At 49.8% G+C, this 16,073-nt stretch overlaps 1 protein-coding gene across 7 annotated transcripts in view; it reads left to right on the top strand.

The window, feature by feature from the left end:
* MAPKAP1 (MAPK associated protein 1) overlaps positions 1–16,073 on the top strand; it is a 75,913-nt gene that overhangs the window by 21,432 nt on the left and 38,408 nt on the right. For all 7 annotated transcript variants that reach the window (XM_080356096.1, XM_080356097.1, XM_080356098.1 and 4 more), the window contains 2 exons: positions 8,316–8,488; positions 12,028–12,204. In XM_080356096.1, coding sequence (XP_080212222.1) covers positions 8,316–8,488; positions 12,028–12,204 — 350 coding nt within the window. The remainder of the gene's footprint in view (positions 1–8,315; positions 8,489–12,027; positions 12,205–16,073) is intronic.

Raw genomic sequence — 16,073 nt, 5'->3', positions numbered from 1 at the left:
GGAGGGGACCCGGAGACGCTCTGCGTTGTGACAGAATGTGAACAAGAGGGTGCTGATACCCACTGGAGATGCTGCTGGGTGATCTCACAGGGGTTCCTGGCCAGTTTGATTGAAACAAACTGCACTTAAAATCTCTTGAAGTCAGATCAGAAGTTTAAAATAGTTTTTATAATGCGCTTGTTAATCTTTCGTCTGAATCATAGCGCATTTTATTCTGTCTAATTGATTTTTAGCAATTTACTAATGTCATCTTTCCCTTAATTACAGATCAAACAAGTGAAAAACGTGTTCACAAGTTAAGGTTCTTAAAAGCCAAGAAACAGGGATCTGTTTCATTAGCAAATGTTTGTAACGTCTGCTGTTTGCAGGGTTGGATACATGTGTTGAACGTGTTTATCGGGAGAGACATTCTGAAGTGCTTTTGAAGTTGTTCGGAGTTTTCCAGACTGTGCGTCACTGTCACCTCTGCGCTTGGGAAATAACTGTAAAGCATTGCCACTAATTACACGGTAGACACTCTCTTCTAGGTCTGTTCAAACACCAAAATATCGATAATCAAAGAATTCTGGTTCTGTAGTTATACGTTACATGTGAATGTAATTGTTTTATTCTTGTTTCCATTGTCAATTTAGATTTTCTTACTTTTTTTATGTATTTATTTAAGATGTTATTAAATATTCCCCGCTCAGAATTCATAAAGGCGATATAATGGTCTCGTTTGTTCCTGTAGGATTCCGCAGGGCGGGAGGCGCTGAGACATCTCTTGCTGAGGAGCAGTTCGGGTTCTTCTGGGAGCTGGATTCTGATCTTTTGGAGAGCAAATAGTTTGATTTAACAGAGGACACGGGCATTTGTTCTTTTGTTCATCAGTTTTTGAACTACAGAAACTTTGACCATATTGCTGGGAGTGCAATTGTTTCAATTTAGTTTGGTTAGTTGCCAGTGAGGCACGTTCATTTAATGTAACCAAGTCGAGTTCTACCTAGTTTTTGTTGGCGTAAGTGGCTCTGGCTACTTATCACAGCTCGTTTTCCCCCGCCGCGTGTTTCATCCCGTGCCGTCCCGGGCAGCGGGTGTGCGCCGCGTGAGCTGTCGGAGTTCCGTGAGCCGCATGTGCGCCGTGCAAGCCGTGTGCACCATGCGAGCTCCATGAGCCACGTGCACCATGTGAGCCGTGTGTGCGCCGCGTGTGCCGTGTGAGCTCCATGAGCTGTGTGCACCACGCAAGCCGCGTGCGCCGTGTGAGCTCCATGAGCCGCGTGCACTGTGCGGGCAGTATGCACCATGTGAGCTGTGTGAGCTCCGTGTGTGCCGTATGCGCTCCATGTGCACAGTGTGCACTCCCAGCAGCGCGGATCTCGTCCTGGGGACACGCAGCCTGTGGCTCGCGGGACGGTGCAGAGGCCGATGCTGAGGCACCGTGGGCTGGTGAAAGCCCTGGGCCAGCAGCCCGGCTGCTGCAGCAGCTGCTGTCTGGGGTGGATCTGAAACTGAGAGGGGGAGAAGCTGTTGTGATAGTGTCACCAAACACTGCAGAACATATTTCCATATAAAAACCTTCCCGGGTAGGAAAATCCAGTTAATAACAATCTGGAGAAAATCCCGTAGTAAAACTTGAACATATTAACTATTAAGAGTTTAATTTGAGCGCTGAGGGAGATGATCTATCGGCATGGGCACAGTAAAAATGATGGGATTTCAGGCAGGTTTTACAGATGATTTTCTCTTTCTTTTTAAGAATAATTGAGTCATTTTAATGATAAGACTTGCGTGGCTTCTTTGAATGGACTACATGGAATTAGTTGTAGCTTCGACTTTGAAATGTTTTGACAGAAAACGTGTCATATAGCTCATACATTTTTTTCTAGCATCTGCCTTTATTGTTTGTTCATTTTCTGCAAGAGACAACTTTGCTACTTCAGATCGAATTCCAGGTACAGCTCTGTTTTCTTTGTTACCGCGATCGTTTCCTTCTGCATGAGGGAGAATAATTACACAGAACATCTTTCCCAAGCAGCTGGAGTCGCATTCCAGCTGACGGCAGCACCTGCGCGGCCGGGGCCCCTGCCCGGGGCTGCGGTGCCAACGGGGGCTGCGGTGCCGGTGTGCGGTGCCAGGCTGCGGTGCCAGGCTGCAGTGCCAGCCAGGCTGCGGTGCCAGGGTTGCGGTGCCGGCGTGCGGTGCCGATGCCGGTGTGCTCGGCAGGCGTAGCCACCGCCTCGTCCCGCCACTGCCCTTCCGTGAGCTTCAGATGGCAACGATGCCAGTGAATGCAAAGTGTCTGGATTAGACTAATTAGAGGGATGATTTGTGAAACGCTGGCTATTTATTTAATTAATCACCAGCACAAAGCTATAAAACCCATATTTTAAAAATCCCTGTTAGTTTGCCATGTGGTTAATAGATTGTGGCACATTAAAAAGTGACACGGTGATGTATTAAAAATGTTCCACCTAAGGTTGGCTGATGTCCTCGAGGAGCTCGAGCTGTCTGCGTTGTGCAGCACAAGCGTGGGACTGGAGCCTGATCTGTCGAAGGACTGAATATTTCTGAAAACGTTTCTCTCTTGTATAGCATCTGTTCATTAAAATATGTCGTGGCATATTTCTTAACGTGCAAGTAATGTTTACGGCGTAGGTTTAATTATAAGTTTTGTTGCATTTTGTTATTACAAAGAATAACTCTATTCCTCAGTATTAAATTGTGGTGTTTATTACTAAGTAAAATATAAATAATTCTTCTAAAGTAGGCTGTTCCTTCCCTTCACTCTGTGGAGACTAAAGGTGGTTTTGTGTAATGAATGCCTTTCTGTTGCAGCTATAGCAAGTGTATTTGACAAATCTGGATGTGTGTTTTCATCCTCCAGCAGCAGTAGCAGAGGTGGACAGCTCTGGTTTCCCATGGTGGTGAGCTCGGAGCCTGGTTCTCCGGTGAGCTCGGAGCCTGGTTCTCCGGTGAGCTCGGAGCCTGGTTCTCCGGTGAGCTCAGTGCCTGGTTCTCCGGTGAGCTCGGTGTCTGGTTCTCCGGTGAGCTCGGTGCCTGGTTCTCCGGTGAGCTCGGAGCCTGGTTCTCCGGTGAGCTCAGTGCCTGGTTCTCCGGTGAGCTTGGTGCCTGGTTCTCTGGTGAGCTCGGTGCCTGGTTCTCCGGTGAGCTTGGTGCCTGGTTCTCCGGTGAGCTCGGTGCCTGGTTCTCTGGTGAGCTCGGTGCCTGGTTCTCCGGGCAGCACCAGAACATCCCTCCCAGTGCCGCGGGGGCTGAGCTGCTGGGCTGGGAAATGTGTGTGGGGCCGGGGGATTAGAGATGGTCTGGGGCCCTTTGTCCTAAACCCGACACCTGCACCGACCTAACCCAGGCCTGGGCTGCCGAGGGCACGGGCTCGGGACTCCTCCCTCCCTTCCAAGGAAGATTTGTCAGAAAAAAGTACTGACAAGAAATCATATTCATACCACTTTAAGTAAAACATGTTTTCATTGAAAAGGAGTTGTGTGAATGAATGTGTTAATACATGAACAAGAATTATGTGTCTCATTCTTTGCTCAGGACTTGGATAGTTTTGTTAGTTGTGGGGGTGGATGCCAGGAAGGAGCAGGTGGTGGTTGGGGCCCGTGGCTGCGGTTTGTCCGAGGCCAGCGGAGGTGCGTGTGGCTGCGGTTCCGTGTTTAAGGGCAGCGGAGGTGTGTGTGGCTGCGGTTCCGTGTTTAAGGCCAGCGGAGGTGCGTGTGGCTGCGGGTCTGTGTTTAAGGGCACGAAGGTGCGTGTGGCTGCGGGTCTGTGTTTAAGGACACGGAGGTGCGTGTCGGCCGCGCGGTGCCGGGAGCCAGGATCCCGTCCAGCGCCGGAGCTTGTGCTTCTCAGCTATGTGTTGTATAATTAACTGGTACATTAGGAGGGGGCTGGAATAAAACATGAGTATGTTAATGCAGCCTGGAGCTGATGTTGTAGCGATCATTGCGATGCAGATAACGCATTGCTCATAACTGCTGCTGCCGACTGGAGCCTTTGAAACATCTGGACCTTTAATTGAAAAATAGGGTGGTGCTGTACAAAGCAGACATGCTAAGTGAAGTCAACAATTTAGAATAAAAAATAATAGTGTGGTTTTTACCTTGTAGTTAAATATTCATACTTTGCTATGCTTTGCGTAACAGGAAATTACTGAGTTAAATTTTTATGAATAGTGACAGTGTGAATAAGATAAATTAAGTATTTAGCAACGTTAATGGAATTTTGCACTGTGATGCGCTAACTCTGCAGCACCCGCTAGGACGGTGCAGAGGAGAACGGCCCCTCGGGCAGGAGCGCGGAGGCGGCGCTGACACCGGTGACCGGCCAGGGCGCCAAACGCCACCTGGAACCCGCCCCGCGCGGGTCCTGTCCCTGCGACCCCCCGCACACCCAGGGAGGAGCTGGGAATACCGCAGCGCTCAGTGCAGTAGTGAAACCCAGCCAGGTTGGCCGCCTGCTGAGGTAACCCCGGTCTGGTTTCACCACAGCGGGGCGCGGGCGTCGGAGAGCGCAGGGACAGAGCCGCCTTCTCATGTTGGCACTAAGACTTTGCAGGATGGCTCTGAGTGTTGATATCACATTGATGTCGCACATCATGCTGATATCTCTGAGTGTTGGTGTCACGTGCGACTGAATGGACGTTTCCCCAGGTCTGCTCGAATGCCGTGCACAGAAAATGAGCACTGTTCATCGATATTTAACCACCGTACTGTGGGACATGCTGTTCTGCTCACCCCACCAAAATCTGCTGGTTGCGGCTGCACGTGTCACTGCCGGTGATGGGGGTCTCGGGTGTGAGCCTGAGGAACGTGTCCGTCCCCCGGGGCTGTGTGTCCGTCCCCGGGGCTGTGTGTCCGTCCCCGGGGCTGTGTGTCCACCCCGGGCTGTGTGCGGGTGCGCGGTGACGGTGCGCGGTGACGGTGTGCAGTGACGGTGCGCTGCCCCTGAGGGTTTCTGCCACGCACTTACTGAAAGATTTTAAGGTATTTGATGATTTAGACTGAAAAATACAGAGGGTTTCTTTTGATAGCCCTGCTTTTTCTGCTCAGCCCCTCAAGAGCCGTTCTGCTTGCGAGTGAACGTGACTGTTTCGTTCTCACTTATTTTGGATGAAGAAATAATTGCACTAAATTTTATTTTTTTAAGTCAAGAGCTTAGAAAATGATGCTTTTCAATGGTCGTCTTAGAACAATATAGTGCTTTGTATTGCCATAAACATCTGTGCTCTAATCTGGTAGAACTTTGGTTTGCGTTGTAAATGCTGAGTTAATATAGTTCAATTTTTTCCCCTTCATATATTTTCTATATGTTGTTTATATGTGTATGTCAGTGAGTTATGTTGAGGAGGTGACTGCTGGATCACGTAGCCCATTAAATTCCCTGTCACCTAAACCAAAAGCATTTCACTGAGTTTAAAAGTGAGGAGAAATTTAACATTTGGAGAAAGACAAGCGTTTCTACCCATTTTGTGTAACGTTTAGCATTGTTTGCTGGGAGGTGAGTCAATGACCTGAATTAATTATAATTACCGAAGAGACATATACTGATTGAGCAAATAAAGTAGTAAGCTCATTCGTGCCAAGGCCATCTAATTAAATGCTAACTTTGGATAAGCTGGATGTGCATGAAAGATTAAGAGGCTTTTATGACTCCCACTAAATAATGATTCAGTAAAATCTTTGCATTATATCATTAGAACATCTAATCTTAAAGTGATATAACATTTAGTCACAGAACTCTATTATACAGGAAGATGCAGTGAATTCTTGTTGAAGACGAATGGGTTCTCGTAGGTGATGTTTCCGGTGATGTGTGAACGTTCGCAGCGGCGCTGGGCCCGGTGGGACGGACACGCGCCTGGGGTCGGTGGGACGGACACGCGCCCGGGGCTGGTGGGACGGACACGCGCCCGGGGCTGGTGGGACGGACACGTGCCCGGGGCTGGTGGGACGGACAAACGCCTGGGGCTGGTGGGACGGACAAACGCCTGGGGCTGGTGGGACGGACAAACGCCTGGGGCTGGTGGGACGGACACGCACCCGGGCGTGCGATGGGTGAACTCGGACTGCAGGACAGCACTAGGTAGCCTTAAAAGAATCCATTAATTAAAATAGTAAGAAAATTCTCTATGATTTATCGTATGTTTTCGGTGTGTCCAGTTACTCCTCGCTTCTTTAAAGGACTGGTGGAATATAACATTTCTAACAATAAAAGCTTAATGGAATCAGATTTGTGATTTCCTAGAAAATTAACGAGATATTTTGTCAATTTTATTCCAGACTTCATTTATCAGAATATACAGTGTCCAGTGACAAGCTAAAAGAATTTTTTGACAAATTAACTATGCCACAGGTGACAGATCAGGAAAATGTTAATTTAACAGCCCCTTTATGCTTCCCAGATTTATTGGAGGCTATTAAGGAAACTCCAAATGGTAAGGCCCCTGGCCCTGAATAGATTTTCCATTGAATTTTATACAGGAACTATTAATAAAGTTTGCTGCTGCCTTTTTGAATACAGGTAACTGTGCTTGATCTCCTGGCTCTGCTCGGCGGTTACAGCTGCAATACGGTTGTTGGTTGGCAGAGAAGGGCGGTTGTGGTGCCATGGTGTGTGTGAGCTGGTTCTGATCGGTTCCCTGAGCGCTGTGGAAAACCCACGAGCGTGACCGTAAAGCCCTTTGGTTCGGCCCACAGCCCCTGAGGGGGGACGAGGGAGGCGGTCGGAACAGGCGCAGGAGGAGCGAGGTGCGGGGACAGAGGTGGCGAAGGGCAAACAGGAGGTGACTTTGAGAACAGCAGACACAAAGCTCCAGCCCGGCGTGGGGCGGGGAGCACGGCCGAGCCCTGGGAAAGGGGACGTTTCCCTCCTGTTTGTGGCGGTGGTGAGATCGGTCCCGAGGAGGCCTTCAGTGTGTAAATGCGTGTTTGTTGGGTTATGAGCTTACCAGTCAGTACTTGTAGTAGCAGCTAATGGGATAATCTGATCCTTTTGGTGACTGGTTAGAGCTCTTGGCACGTGTGTCCTTCCCTGTTTTGCTGCTGCGTGTGTCGATTGTGACCTTTGTAACCTTGGCTTCGAGTCCCGCATCTGCTGGCCCATTTTCCTTGGGTTTCCTATTAGCGGGACGAAGCATCACTTATGATTCTGCCGTCCTTGGATTTAAATACGGGACCAACTGAGCGTACCAAGGAGGCACATCAGTTTCCGTGATAACTGCTGGTCCCGTCCAGGTGCGGATGGGATTGGGGCGGCAGGTGTGGGCTGACGCGGTGTCAGCAGCACGAGCAGTGCCTGCGGTTCCTGCACCGGGACACGGGATCCGCGCCGGGACACGCGGTTCCCTGGTCCGGACCCGTCGGCCGCAGTCGCTGCGGGACGGTTCCTCTGGGAGGGGGTCGTGCTGCGGGTGGATCCTGCGGGAGCGTCCGAAGGCTCATTCGGCTTATCCAGACCAGGTGATGGAACGTCCCGAGTTCCGTCACAAATATAACATTTCCTTTTAAAACCCCTGGTTCCCTCCCGCCTTAAAAACATGGGAAGGGGAGGTGGCTGCACCATGAACATGCTTTCATAAAAAGCAAATTCATTCTATTTGGATGGATTTTAATAATACTTTTAGCTATGCTAGTATGAATAACTTTCATCTTTCAATTCCTATTATTTCTCTAATTCATAATCACACTGAAGGATCAAATGGTTTTTAACAATATGTTGAAATTAGCACATGGCATTTAACTCCCTGTTTTATGCTCTCATCACAGATTTATAGTATTGAATCCTTTTATTCTGTTACTTAGAATTCCGAGTGATTAATTCAAGTAGTACTTTCTTCTCTCGGGGCACATACACGTGCAGAGATAGATGGGATATCTAGTTGGGTCGGGTGCTGCTGCGGAGGGGCCTGGGCTGTGCGGCGCTGTCTGTCCGGAGCGGGCTGGTTTACCAGCGCGGTGCCGCCTGCGCTGCGCTCGCCGTCTCTTCTCAGGCACACTTGGCCGTTCCCTATTTCCCCCGTCCCACCTTTTTGTTACTTCTTTTTCAATCCTGCAAGAACGTGTGATCTTGCAGTGAAGTTCAGACTTTTAATGGAAACCTGTGAAATCATTGCCAAACATTTCATATTGTTTTTACAGGCACATTCAGCAGTAGCCAAAGAATTGGAATTCAAACATTCAAGCTTCTTCCAGTTTTAAGTTGTAGCAGTGTATTTAATCTTTCTACTGAAAAGGGTTCCGTCCGCACCGGATTCTGTATTAGCTCTGTCATACTTCTCTTATACATTCTAATGAAACGTGTTTTCTCTACAGGGCCATGTTGGTACAACGGCAACCAAAAAAATCGACGTCTACCTCCCCCTGCACGCGAGCCAGGACAAGCTGCAGCCCATGACAGTGGTGACGATCGCCAACGCCAAGGTGCACGACTTGATCGGGCTCATCTGCTGGCAGTACACGAGCGAGGGCCGGGAGCCCAAGCTGAAGTAATGCCCTTTCCTTACTACACCCTCAGCTCTCGTTTTCTCTGCAGCCGTTTTGTGTCATGAAATGGGTTTCCATGTCAGTGTTTTTATAGATAGAGAACCTGCACGTCTATCAGTGTTTGCTTTAGAGCAGTACATGTGCATCCATATCCATTTCTCCTTCAATTAAAGTACCGCGTACTGTATAACGAAAAGCACGTGAAACCATGGATCTGTAAATGAATCATAATTTGAAGCGGCTCTGTGTAAAAACGATCCACATCTTCTCTCTTTTGGTGTCATGGTGACATTTTTTGTGTGAAGTCCCGTCATTTTTGGCGGTGCTGCTCGGTTTTGGTGCGGAGCTGCAGGGTTTGCTTGTGCAGGGTCCCCGCGGGCGTTTCAGAGCCGTTCTCTGCAGGCACACGAGATGTCTCAGAGGTTAAACGCTTCCATTTGCTTTGTCCTTTTTTTGCACTGGACAAGAAATATAAAATGGTTTGCTGTTTCATTTGCTGTTATTAATTTCTGTTCGTTACATCGTAAGTTCAAAAATGTGTTCTTTGTGTGTGATTAGCTTATTTTTTAACAAGTAAGACAGCACTAGTGCCAGGTACCAAAGCTCAGAGAAAGGGGCAGAGCCTCCAGATTACAAGAAGTTTGTTTTCTTGTGTAGTTCTTCATTGTTTCTCATGTCTCCATCTTCTTTTAGCCTTGCTGCCCGTCCTGTAGCGAGGGCTCATTTCACTGTAGATCAGTTCTCATCGTTTCCAAATAAGGAAAGAGCTCGTGTAGGCTCCACATTCTACATTTGCTATTTGTTCCTGATTTAGTCAATTTAGAATAGAAAAAGAAACAATTGAGATCATTGTGACACTTCACTAAAATACATATAGAGAATGCTTCAAATCTCAGGTGCAGCGCATGCAGAGTGGCAGATATACCTGCTAGGAACACAACAGGAGAATAACGAGGAGGTGTTAGACTTTGTAATTAAGAGAAACAACCCCTCTGTCTTTAGGAAAAGAATACATTACTGCCTAATTCTTTTTCCTCAAAGGAAATGTAAGAGTCTGAAATGAATAAGTACTAGTTGACAGCTTTGAGAAGGTTTTGTATTCAGTTAGGCTGCCTCTTTTTGTTATAATTGTATTCTGTTTGTCTCTATTCAGTGTCTTGATCTGAGGAACAGACTTAGCAACCCTGTTCTTGGCCTCTCAACGTGAGTTTTGGCCGTGACCCGCTGGACGGTTCCCTCGCCCAGCCCTGGCAGACGTGCTCTCGTGGTTCCACCTGCAAAAAATGAGCAAAATCCCTTTCTAGCAATGAATTAATAGTGAGATGCAAAATTCAAATAAACATACTGCTTTCAGAAGTCAGGGATGCTGCTCAGCGCGGCAGTTGTGTGTGCCCTTTCTGTCCATAGTGAACGCGGATTCTCAAGACTCTGCACGTTGCAGTTTGAAGCCTCAAGTCCAGGACTTGGGTCTCACCCTGTGGGTTCGAGGTGCTGAACAGTTTTACCCTGGGCCTGTGTTTTCTGTGTAGTGTTCAGGAACCCACTCCATGTTTGAAGACGTTTGTAGCCCCTTGAATTTATGGCTTTCAGCCGCCATTGTGTATTTTCAGTATCATGGGTGGCAGATAGGTTGTTGTCAGCACCCCCATTTTTTGGGGTTGTTTTGTGACCCTGCTGGCTGCCTTCTGTTGCCCGCACATCCACGTAGTCCTCCGGCTTTAATGAGAATGGTGCAAGTGCCTCCAGCACCGAATGCAACGTTCACTGTGTTCATGCGGGGCTGTAAGCTGCAGCACCAGAGCTCTGCCCGAGCAAGGGGCTGGAGCGCGGCGCTGCGGGGCACGGCCGGAGGGGACGCCCGAAAGGGACACCCGGAGGGGACACCGGGAGGGGCCGGGCCGTCCAGCAGCGGGGACCGTGCGTGACGCCGAGCTGCGCGTGGCAGCGTGCAGAGCTGGGCCTCTGTGTTCTAGAAGCCCAAACAAATCCGAGAAGGGCCCCAACACCCTGGCAGGCACCTCCCGTTGTCGTTCACAGCCCTGTTGTTGAGCTGCTTCCGCAAACCCCGGCCGGGCTGTCAGAGCCCCGGGCCACCACGGCCCCCTCCCCAGCGCCACTTTTCACCCGTTTCCCTAAAAGTTAATTAAGCTCTTGGAAGAAGTTAAACATTAATTCTACAGCAATGTTCCAGTTGTTCATGACAGTCCAGAGACTCGTGGAACTTTCTTTAATAGTATTGCAGAATTTTCAGAATTCAGAGAGACAAACATTGCTGCATTACCTTTTTGTTAGCAAATCCACAGCCTACATTAATAGTAATGCATCATTATTGCCTGTTTTATGTAATAAATGTCTTAGTTGTGACAAGGTGCATATAGATCACGCAGACTGAGCACTCTCAGTAAAGCACACTTGCAACCAAAGGTTTGTGAATTAATTGAGAAAATTGCAAATCAGGTAGTCAGCGAAATAATTCATTGTCACATCCAATCAATAAACTTTGTAAATCAACTCATTTAATTCAAAAAATGATCTATATAGATCAAGCAACCAATTAAACAATTAGCATAGACTTTGCAATTAATTAATTTAAGCATCAATCATGCAATTAAAACTCCAAATTTAAACTATGGAGTTTGAGACAGTGCCACGTGAACGCTGCAGCCCCCGCCGTGGCCGTGGCGAGTGCCTGAACGGGGCAAGAGCGCTTACTCGACTCAGTAGCTTACGCATTAGCATTTGAAATAGATTTTAATATTAGGAAAATGTTATTAAGGCTCTGTTTGCTCTCTACAGGTAGTTATTTCCCTATGGGCTCTTGTTTGTGGGAAGGAAGGGGCCTGGACTCTGCCTGCCTTCGTGTTTTCTTCACGCTGTATCTGTTTAACGCTTCCTGTGTCATTTAGTCCTGCGTGTTAGTCTATTCCAATTTTCAGCTGGGTTTATTAGTGGTGATTTGACTGTTTAGCTATTTAGAAAAGGCAGATTTCTACTGGTCATTGGTCCTATGTTGAACAGACTTGTTACTCGGTCTGTGGTTTATTAGGCTGTTTGCCTGCCCAGGAGTCTCCTCGGCTTTTCGAGCCTGCATCAGTGAACTTCCAGTTGCTGGTTGTGTGAGAAAATAGGCACTGCTTGTTTGTCTTTAATTCTAAAACCTAATGGTCATACAAAGAAATAGATTTTCCTAAATGGAGCAATATTGCTTCCAGCTTTATGCAGTCATGAAACTTTCATAACTTGGGTGTGTTTTATCACCATCAGTCTTTTCCTTGCAGTCCAGCTAACGATGGAGAGGACTCATGGCTTTACGCTGAGGTGTTGGGGTTTCTTCTGTTCCCACGTGGTTGTGGTAGCAAGATACGTCGGGCCTTTGTTGGGACACATTTATACATTAGTACGTGCTGTCAGTGGCCTTTAAGTGTGTCACCCCGTGCCAGGCGTCTGCCCAGGGGTTTCTGCAGCACTCAGCAGCTGGTGCTGCTGGGCTGAGCCGGCTCGGCCGCCTGGCTCCCTCTGAGCGACCTGTTCTGTGTTCCAGCGACAACGTCAACGCGTACTGCCTGCACATCGCCGAGGACGACGGGGAGGTGGACACGGACTTTCCGCCCCTGGACTCCAACGAGCCCATCCACAAGTTTGGCTTCAGCACCCTGGCCCTGGTGGAGAAGTATTCGTCCCCCGGGCTGGCGGCCAAGCAGTCGCTCTTCGTGCGCATGTGAGTATGGGAAGCGCGTGGCCGCGCCGGTCGCTGCTCCGCTCCTGCGGCCGGGCACGGGGACGTGGAGGGGACGCCGAGGGGCCGGTTCTGCGCTGCCAGTTCTGCGCGGCCGTGCCCGCTCTGGGACACGCTGCCGGTGGTGCTGGGCTGAGCCCGCTCTGGGGGCACGCTGCCGGCGGTGCTGGGCTGTGCCCGCTCTGGGGACACGCTGCTGGCAGTGCTGGGCCCTGCCTGCTCTGGGAACACGCTGCCGGCGGTGCTGGGCTGTGCCCGCTCTGGGACACGCTGCTGGCAGTGCTGGGCCCTGCCTGCTCTGGGGACACGCTGCTGGTTCGGCTGTGCTGGGCTGTGCCCGCTCTGGGACACGCTGCTGGCAGTGCTGGGCCCTGCCTGCTCTGGGGACACGCTGCTGGTTCGGCTGTGCTGGGCTGTGCCCGCTCTGGGACACGCTGCTGGCAGTGCTGGGCCCTGCCTGCTCTGGGGACACGCTGCCGGCGGTGCTGGGCTGTGCCCGCTCTGGGACACGCTGCCGGCAGCGCTGGGCTGTGCCCAGTCCAGGGCGTCTGAAATTGCAGACTTGAAAACTGGGGGGAGAGAATGTTGAACTGTTGCGCTGCTGCTGGGAGATATTTGGAGTTTACACAAACCATGAGCTCATAATCTTCATTTTGCTCCAGCCACTCTGCTTATTTATGAAAAATCTGTTCTGAATAATAAATGAAATCAGGTATATAATAGCTTCAGAGAGTTAAAATTATGGAGTCATTCATGTTGGTTATCCAGAGCCCTTTTTGACAGGTATTAAGAACTGATCTTGCTAGTCACTTTTAACTTATTTTGCGAAAATATACTGAATTTTAGCAGAGAAAAAAAAGTGTACTCATGGTGTTTGGCTATTCCGCATACGAGAGACCTCAACAAGTCGGCTCCTGACTTGTAGTGTTTATTGATACTGAATCAGCACTGGGAGCAGTTGGTGCTTCTGAGGGCGCGGTGCAGGCGCGGGGGGTCCACGCTGCCTCCCGCCTGTCCCGCACCGGGACTTGTTCTCAGATGCTGCGTGGTCGCGGAACCTCACAGGGACCCCATTTGAGCAGAAGCAGTTTGCCCAGAACTCCATACGCCTCAGCTGCTGCCAACCTAAACTCTCAGCCACTTGAGCTGTTATAAATACCCGGTGGCGGTGGCTGGAAGCAGCCCACGGTACATTTTATATTCTGAGCTGAGTGTGAATGTCTTTGTGGCTGTATAGAGTAGTAAATAATTGAGTTTGATTAGGGAGAGGGACCTCATTATCCCCCCACCTGTGCCCAGCTGGTAGGGGAGGGTCGAAATGAAGCCATTAGCTGTCTCTCTTACTGGCATCTCAAAGAGCTCAAATACATCTGTGTCTTATTTTCTTTCCTGGCACAATCAGTCGAGCAAGCTAAGCAGGCATGACCGAATTTGGCAAGTTCCAAGGACTCTGGCAAAGTGACACAAGGAGAGGACGGAGGGCAGTCGCGCCGGCTGCTCGGTGCCCATTATTCCAGCGAGCCGCGGGTGTGTGGAAGCGGCGCTGTGTCCGGCGGCCGCGGCCCCGCGCGCCCTGCGGCAAACAGTGCGGCGTTCGAGCACGCAGACTGCGCCGCGCTGAGCGCAGCCGGGGCGGCCCACGGAAACCCGCCCTGGCGCGAGGGGGCTTCCTGGGAAAGGTCATTGTCACAACGTGACACACTCGATCTATTGGTGCTTCTAGGAGTTGTAGCTCAGCTGCCAGTTGGCACAAAGAGGAAATTTGGCATACAGCTCCTCTGCTCTGATATTAGGTTTAGACTGCTTTGACTATTACGTATGTATTTTTCAAAGCAGCACCTCTGCTATACCTGATAGATTAAGGTTTGAAACACTGTTAAAATATAAGACTCTCATAGTACATTTGCCAATTCAGTTCAAAGCTTTGAAATGTGTTTTTCACTGAGATTACAGCAGCACTCCCCCAAAGGCTTGCTCTCAGTTTTCACATGGGTGTAAGGAACGTACAAATATATTTTAGAATGTTAATAAAATTCAAACGTAAGAAAGTTAACGTAGGTTCCGGAGTTGAGCAGGCTGGTGGCCAGGCCAGCGAACAGGGAGGGCAGGACCCCGGGAGGGGAGTCGGAGCAGGAGGGTGAGTTGGTGGGTGTCAGTTACAGCCCATGGCAGCGTGAAAATCCAGCCCGTTAAACCCAGGAGTGCGCAGAGTCACCCAAGGCGAACCCCAGCGGCACAGCAGCGAGATCATTTAGGTCCAGAATAAAATCTGTGGCTGGCATAGTTATTCTGCTTCACATTGCTGTGCACTCCCTCTTAAAAACGACCCAGCTTAAGTTAAGTGCGTTGCATCAACTGGGGTTTTTGTCTTTACTTTGTGCTGATCAAGAGGAAATTATTAGCCATTCACAGACACTTTCAACCGTGCCAACCATTATTTGTGCCAAACTCTTAAGGAATAGAAATTCTACCTAAGGATTTAAAAAAGAAAAGGTCCAGGTTGGCAAGGCGGCTTTGGGCAGGTTTGGTTCCCGTTGAGGGCAGGAGCCTGTTGTGCGTAGCGCAGGTTTGCCAGGCTGCTGCAGAGCCATGCCGAGGCGCTGCCGGCTCGGCCCTCGGCGCTGCCGGCGCCGGTCGCGCTCTCCTCGCTGAACCTGCCACCCTGGCTCCAGCGCCGGGCTGTAAAAGAAGATGGAAAGCCAAGTTACCGCAGAATGATCACTATCATTAACATTCACGGGTGGTTCACTTATCATTCCTGACTGCACAGACATGGCAGCCGTTATGAAACGTCCACAGGTGTAGCACGATGATACATATTACATTGTGCCACAATGGATTTATGTATTCTGTAACAAAAGAAAAGTGTAATGAAAAAATACAGAAGGTAATCCTTTATTCCTCCACTGCACAATTTATCAGTAATGCCTGTGGATGATAAGTGCCAGGGATTTCCTTTGCTTGATTTAACCTTGTCACCCAGGTATGTTTTTGCAAAATGACAGAAAATACAGGCTAAGGAATTTCTTTGACTTCTGATTTGTAAGCAGCAGTTTTAATTGATTGAATAGGATCTGCTTGTCTGTCCCGTTTTCTAGTGTGTTGACTTCCAGTTATCACAGGTTAGCAGAGTGAGCCAAAACGTGTGATTTATAATTGTAATGAAGGGTACGCTGGAACTGGGCTGAGCGGGGCCAGTCCAGGCACGGTACCGATGCGGGCAGGGCTGGGGGTGCCAGCGGGGCACGGGTCTTGTGGCTGTGCCGCGCGGGGCTATGCCGCGGGGTGTCCAGGGGATCCAGGGGGGCTCCTGGGCCGACCCAGGGTCAGTCTCTTTGGTATGGGCTCAGGTTTGGGGGTTTACCGAGCGCTCAGACGCGGAGGCCGCGGTGGTGCGGGGCGCTGGGGGAGTCAGCGCTGCGCGCTCAGCGAGCAGGACAGGCCGTCCAGACCCTCTGGCTGGATCCCAGAGCAAATATCCAGACGCTTACAAATGCGGGGTGCGCTTTACATTTCAGTGCTCATGCCAAAATCTCGCTGACTGGGTAGCACACTAAATATAGTAAAACACAGAGGTTTTTCTCATTTTGCTTTGATCAGTAAAATAAACTTTTGAAGATGGCTCTGGGCTGAGGTCCAGCCCGCGGGGCGCAGCGGGGCCGGGAGCGGGGCCGGGAGCGGGGCCGGGAGCGGGGCTGTGACAGTGCCCAGAGTCCCCCGAGCTGGGGTGGAAGGTGAGCAGGGTCAGCAGCAGCTGAAGTGTCAGGAACTGAAAGACAAGTTTTCATTTTGGTTGCAGTTCTCTGAAACATCCTTTTGGTATTTCAGAATTACCTGAAGGTGCTGGATGC

This window comes from Nesoenas mayeri, assembly GCF_963082525.1.
Source record: "Nesoenas mayeri genome assembly, chromosome: 18".
NCBI lineage: Eukaryota > Metazoa > Chordata > Aves > Columbiformes > Columbidae > Nesoenas > Nesoenas mayeri.
The sequence above is the reverse complement of the archived record's forward strand: the minus strand, read 5'-3'. Positions and strand labels throughout refer to the sequence as shown.